The 6,546-nt window shown below is 32.8% G+C and overlaps 1 protein-coding gene across 1 annotated transcript; it reads left to right on the forward strand.

Moving 5' to 3' along the window:
• The first annotated feature begins 857 nt into the window (after positions 1 to 857).
• On the forward strand, positions 858 to 6,159 carry FBXO43 (F-box protein 43). The gene is made up of 4 exons (XM_015813319.2): positions 858 to 2,338; positions 3,179 to 3,281; positions 5,340 to 5,525; positions 5,896 to 6,159. Exons 1-4 carry the CDS (start codon positions 864 to 866, stop codon positions 6,142 to 6,144), a joined length of 2,013 nt encoding a protein of 670 aa, XP_015668805.1. The 5' UTR covers positions 858 to 863; the 3' UTR covers positions 6,145 to 6,159.
• The last annotated feature ends 387 nt before the right edge of the window (positions 6,160 to 6,546 follow it).

Consider the following 6,546-nt stretch of genomic DNA (forward strand, 5'->3'; position numbering starts at 1 on the left):
CATCATCCTGGCAGATCCCTTCAGCTCCATCTTAAGCTTCTAGAGATAAAAAGGAAGGAAATGAAATTATAGCAACTTTATTAAAAAAACAAAAAATATCCTTCAACATGTTAGGTATAGCTTCTTTTACATAGAAATGCAACATTTAACTCAAGCATTTTAAAGTTTTTTTTTAATTAAAAAGTTACACTATTCCAAGGAATAAAACTAAACTGTTAAGATCTAATTTTGCTAGAGCTCGATCTTCACTTTTTATCAGTTTCCAATTTATTCATGGATACAAATCAGAAATTACCAAGTTATTCCAGAGTTACTAAGAACATGCTAGAAAACGATATAAATTAAATAAGCAAAACAGCGTGGCACTTTTTTCAATAATAACTGATAATACCAAATATATCAACTTTCAGAACACAAATATCTTAATGTATAAAGCAGACACAAAGTGTGGTTATTGAATTCTTTGGTTAAAATATTTCCATGAATATACCAAAGAATATTAAATTCTTAAATAACAGAATAACGGAGTTGGAAAGGACCTTCTAGTCTAGGGGTGTCAAACTCGCAACGTCACGTGACGTGTCGTGACATATCGCAACTTTTTTTGCCAGTGCCGGCAATGGGGTGAGCGCAGTTTTGCTATGATGCATCTGGCCCACGGGCTGGCAGTTTGACACCCCTGTTCTAGTCCAACCCCCTTCACAAGCAGGAAATCCTACACCATTCCAGACAAGTGGCTGTCCAGTCTCTTAAAAGCCTCTTTTTAAAAGTCTTAAAAGATAAATAAAATTATAACTATAACTATTTTCTGAAGTAAAATACTATTTTTTATTTTGCAGAGGATAATTGGTTCCAAACACAAGATGTCAGAAACCCATTCAATTCTATCTAATATTTTTAAAAGGGGCAGACTGAACTCTCCTGGAAATAGTGCAAGATACTGCAGTTTTAAAGATTCATGCTCTCCTTCCATATTTCATGACAGTGGGTACAATGAATCAATCAAGAACCCAAGTTTTTATTATACTGATGCAGAATGCAAAGGAGAACAGAACGAAACAGAATATTCTAAATATTTGCATTCTAGTAGTTTGTGCACTTCAGTTTTGTCTCCCATTAAGCATAATGCTATTTTATCAGAAGGACAGGATGTTAATATACCTAGAGACTATTGTGAAACACCCAAAGTTGCTAAAAAAGACTCAACAATCCGCAGAAGGTTACTTGTATCTAAAGCAGCATCTGTTGGTACATTGGGATTTTCTGAAAAGCAGCTATCATCTTCAGGGAATAATAAGAAAAAAACACGTTTAGCTCATTTCCTTAGCGTTGATGAAAGGATATCAAAGCGTGCTTTGGATTCTCCAAAAGAGAAAAGCTATAAGCCTTTGGCTACCAGTACTCTAAAAATTGAAGAATCTAATTCTGACTGTCAGAAACTGAGGTTTATGTTCTCCCAGCAAAGGACTTCTACAATAGATGATTCAAAACCTAAAGGCAGCTTGTCAGAACCAGGTGGTTTATCACCAATCCAGTCCAAATCTTTTACAATCACTCCTAATGTTTTAACTGAAAGTGCACATACATGTTTTAGTAATCAGAGTTCAGAGTTAATCAGAACTTCACAATCTTCATTATTTACTATAAGTGATGACAAATTTATCACACCCATCAACAATCTTGTTGAAAGATTTAATCTTAATACATCCGAAACAAATACACCATCTGCTAAAGAAATAAGTGACTTGAGCTTGTTAACGTCTGATACCAGTAGCTATAATTCATTTGGGTCTGATAAATCAGAAGAATCCTTGTCAGATCCTGAGGGATCCTTCCAAGAATTACTTCAAAAACGTAATGAATCTTCCAGCAATCTAAATTCTAAAAGAAAGGTAAGAAAACTACAGCGCTCAAGAAGATTATCCACTCTTTCAGAATGTGGGTCACAATCCGAAAAAGAGGAAGATTACAATACCGTTGCTAATTCAAAACTCAAACAAAAAGTAGATGATTTTATCAATGAAGACAATGAATTAGTTTTTAAAGAAGATGAAAGTAAATGCATGGCTCCAAATTTTGGAAATCTCTCAAAAACTCCGGCTTTGCAAGTCATTCATGACATCTTTATGCAAAATAGGAATAAAAGAGCAGACAAAAAAGATTTACTGAAGAAATTTGATGGTGATAATTTATCTGTGTTAAAATATATTGTTGCTCAACTAATTGGCAAGAAAATGGGAATAGAAAAATTAGATATCTTAACAGAATTAAAAGACAGAGACTTAAAACATATTCTTGCTATGATTTTAGACATTCTGAATGTAGAAAGCTTATACAGGTAAGAAATCTATTTTACAAAATTATAAATGTTTGCTGAATGTCTCCACTATTGTTTACTTTTCTATATAAATATAGCTACGTTAAAATTGCATAGACTAATAATAAACTTAGCTCTCTGAGTGCCTATGCTCATGTAGCCTAGCTGCACTATACAAAATGAATGTGCCCTCATCTGAAAATTTGCAAAGTTTGTAGAAGTTAACAGCACTAACAATATTTTTTTAAAAATACAAAAAATAATTTTGAAGAGTTATATTTGGGCATAGAATATTTGCTGCTATTGATTAAAAACAGGTGGAAGCTTGTAGAATACACTATGGCAAATGGAAATCTGGATAAGAGCATTCCTCTTCAACATCTTGTGGTAGTTTTCACTTATATTTCAACTTCTTTTTCCTTTGTGTTATGTAATTTCTGACACTTAGTACTGTCATTAAATAAGGCTTGGATTGGACAAATAATTATTATGAATGGAGAAGTGTCTGTAAGCTTGAGGAATGAAATATGTGTCTGTAAGCTTGAGGAATGAAGTATATCAACATCTTATGTATTAATTGCATATATTAGGAATTAAATATTTAACACTAGCATCTGTTTCTCCATAATAGATGATCTAAATTGTTAAAAATGATTAATCTAAAATATTCCCATAATTTGATGAACGTATATTGTCCTGATTCAGTTTGTTCTTAATGTGTAGTTCTTTCACTTGTCAGCATATTAGGAACACGGTATACTTGAATTATACACAATTATACATACAGTGTATTAGGAATTAAGCAATCCATTCAATTCTTGCATAATGTTTGATGCTACTGATAACAAATCTTTCTTTCAGTGTGTGGAAAGTAAGCAGAAACTGGCGAGAAATTGTTGTACATGATAAGCATGCGAATCGGAGGCGGAAGTTGTATATAAAACAGCTAAGAGTAGATGCTAAGGTAACTTACAATTGCACAGGTACTTTGGAAAGTGAATTGAAAAGACATGGTTTGAACTTGAAGAAAAAATAACATGACAAATATATATCATCTCAAGTGCATGTCAGTACACTGCTGAAACTCTGAATTGGTAGGATGTTGGTAACAATAAACCAGTTTAGAAGTTTATATTAGACATTCTAGTTGGAACAGAACAGTATTAATATTTGAAGGATAAAACTGGATTTTGACTGTGGCATACTGGCCAGTATTGTTCTTGTTGTTAGCATATGGCATGAGTATGATTAAAAAAGGTAAGCTAGTTTACCCCTTCTCTATTTTACTAAAAAGTGTTATATTAAGGGCTTGATTGACCAAAGCTATGTGTATGGACTATGTCTATGGTCATGCTTAATGTCAACAATATGATTTAGAAGATGTGACTTGGAATGTAAAAGGAAAAAATGGCAAAGAGAGTTGAAAAGAAAATGAAATGAACAGAAAAATATGTTACATGTCCATGAAACTAAGACAAAGTGAAAAGATGTAATAAATGGTCTAATTGTATGGAGTTGATGAATATATGCAGAGAACTAAAAGAGTTGACTTAATTATCAATGAAAGATCATAAAAATCAGTTGCATGTTGTGAGAATATGGTATAAAAGCAGTCTATTATGTTCATTCTCCATGTTCAAGAATCAGTTAAGAGTTGAATGTAAGCAGATTGAATATGAAAGTGAATAACCAGTACAAAGAAGTCAGTGGTGGGATTCAGCCGGTTCACACCACTTCGGCAGAACCAGTAGCTAATTTTTTGTTGCCCAGGCCCAGAATGGACTTCCGGAAGCGGCATCCACACAGAGAACCGGTTGTTCACCTATTTGAATCCCACCACTGAAAGAAGTATTTTGAAGTGTGTTAGTCATACAGAGAGAATGAATATGGATCAGATAGTAAAACAAATGCTGGAAAGGTGAAATAGTTGACTGGAATCAAAAGATTCAAAGCCATCTGATGAGTTGATAGGAAGAAGATGCTAAGCCTTTTAAAAGTCAATATATGAAGAGATTTATGATCATGGTACGAGCAAGTGTGGTTGCAAGGACCAAAAGGTATAGTGAGAAATAGTGCATGTGTTGGCATAATTTTTTTTTGGCTATGCTTTCTTTTCTCATCTCATGCTTGTAATAATTTCTTTGATTAACTATTGCTGTTTCCTTTTGCGCTATTCACATCATAACTTGCTCTAAAATATAATATCAGAGATGTTCATGTATGTAAGTGTATACCCTTTATCATCAGATAATAAATCTGTTTTGCTAGATATAATTTAATAAAATTAATCTTAAAATACGTGTATTTGGTATGGTTAAGTTCTAATCACATAAGAAACATCTGTTTTAAAATTATAAGATTTGAGGAAGATTTCTATATTTTTCTGATTGTAAAATTGTAAAATATTCTGATAAATATATATTTGTATGCAGTTATAATTTAGTTAATTCTCTGTTGGAAGTGATTTTTTAAATTGCATTTAAACTGCATTCACTCATAGAATGCTTCCATAGAAGATAACCTATCTGTATAGATAGAATGAATTTGTTGAATTTCCTTTCCATTATGCCCCTATCTGAACTGGAAGTTTGAACAGACAGACAGACAGACAGACAGACAGACAGACAGACAGACAGACAGACAGACAGACAGACAGACAGACAGACAGACAGACAGACAGACAGACAGACAGACATTAACATGGAGCAATGTGAAGCTCAAAAGGCCTTCTATCAACTCTGTAATCTAGAACAAACTTCTAAATGGTTGCCATCATGCTGAAATGCAAGGACAAATAGTAAATATTTGGGCATAAAAAGTATTCAGTGTGGGTATTAAATTTGAAGATCCCTACAGTATTGAAACTAAATGAATTAGAAAGTTCTTTGTGTAATTATTATAATTTATCAGACAAACAGCATATAGGATCTTTAAATGCATGGCTGACGTAAAGTGGTAAATTGCAAATTAAGTTTGTTTTTTGTAAAAATAAATGATATGTAGTGTTGGATCTTTTTTAAAGGGATGCCTATTGGACACTGAAAATGCTGCTAGTAAATTTATGGTGACTAGATTTGCACTACGACCAGTCCAGGCTCAAGCAAAATCTGTGGTATTACAAATGCACTCATCATGCAAAGAATCTTTGACACCAATACAGCGTAGCCCTAATTTTCAATCAAGGAGCAAGCAAGAAGCATATATAAAGGTAGGTAACTGCAATTATCTACTTTAAAATAAAGCACAAACCAGTCCCCACAATATAATTTGACATGGTCTCTACTGAGTTATGCAAGCAAAGATAAAAAATATTTGTAAGTGTTGGAGAACATTATTTAAGTGACAAATATATTATTTAATGAACTGAGGCTATTGTTAGATATTGCTGAAAAAGAGATCTCTGTTGCCATTAACATAGCCTCTTGCCCTAATATCTTTTCAAATATAATGAGGTGTTTTGACTTTTCGTTTAGAAATATACTGAGCATTCTGCTCCTAAAGTATATAATGTGAGAATAAATTATTGGCCCTATGAAAATGCATGCATACTATACCTAAACTCTGTTTTCCTGATATAGGTTGCGCAAACGCTTTTCAGTGATGAAGCTTTAAAACCCTGTCCAAGATGTCAGTGTCCTGCTAAATATCAGTCCTTAAAAAAACGTGGACTCTGTAGCCGGGAAGATTGTGCATTTGATTTTTGTGTTTTATGTCTATGTGCCTTCCATGGATCTAGAGATTGTAGCAGTTTATCTTCTATGCGGCAAAGTAAAAAAGAGGCTCTTCCAGGAAGTGCAAAAAGCAAGAGAAATTTAAAACGACTCTAAGCTTCTTGGAGTGAACAGAATCATCCCCTACCCCTGATTTTATATATATATATGTGTGTGTGTAGATAACACTTTTTAATAATTACGGTATGTATTTGGAAAGTATTTGACCACAAATCAAGTCGATAATTTAATTCTTTGTATCAATATTCTAAATATAACTTTTGATACATTTTTGAAAAAAGAAATGAAAACATTTTAAACTCTTGTATTGGTGTTTGCTACTTTGCCAGACACACTCATGGGATTTCAATAAAGCACTTTCAACATAGTTTGAATATGTCTTGCAATCTTGCTTTGGAATTTTAAATTTAGCTCTTGCCGTTGTCAAAAAAGACTTAGTGTAAATGATATGTGTTATATTTTATATTTTAATAGCTCTTTCTAAATATATTACAATGA

Source organism: Protobothrops mucrosquamatus, unplaced genomic scaffold (genome assembly GCF_001527695.2).
Source record: "Protobothrops mucrosquamatus isolate PMUCROS unplaced genomic scaffold, P.Mucros_1.0 scaffold_69, whole genome shotgun sequence".
NCBI classification, from domain to species: Eukaryota; Metazoa; Chordata; class Lepidosauria; order Squamata; family Viperidae; genus Protobothrops; species Protobothrops mucrosquamatus.

What these genes read in the sequence shown, in the direction of transcription:
- FBXO43 (XM_015813319.2), top strand. Translation starts at nt 864, where the DNA reads ATGTCAGAAACCCATTCAATTCTATCTAATATTTTTAAAAGGGGCAGA. An exon ending in AGCTAAGAGTAGATGCTAAG is followed by an intron (nt 3,282 to 5,339) that starts GTAACTTACAAT and finishes TCTTTTTTAAAG; the next exon opens with GGATGCCTATTGGACACTGA. An exon ending in AGCAAGAAGCATATATAAAG is followed by an intron (nt 5,526 to 5,895) that starts GTAGGTAACTGC and finishes TTCCTGATATAG; the next exon opens with GTTGCGCAAACGCTTTTCAG.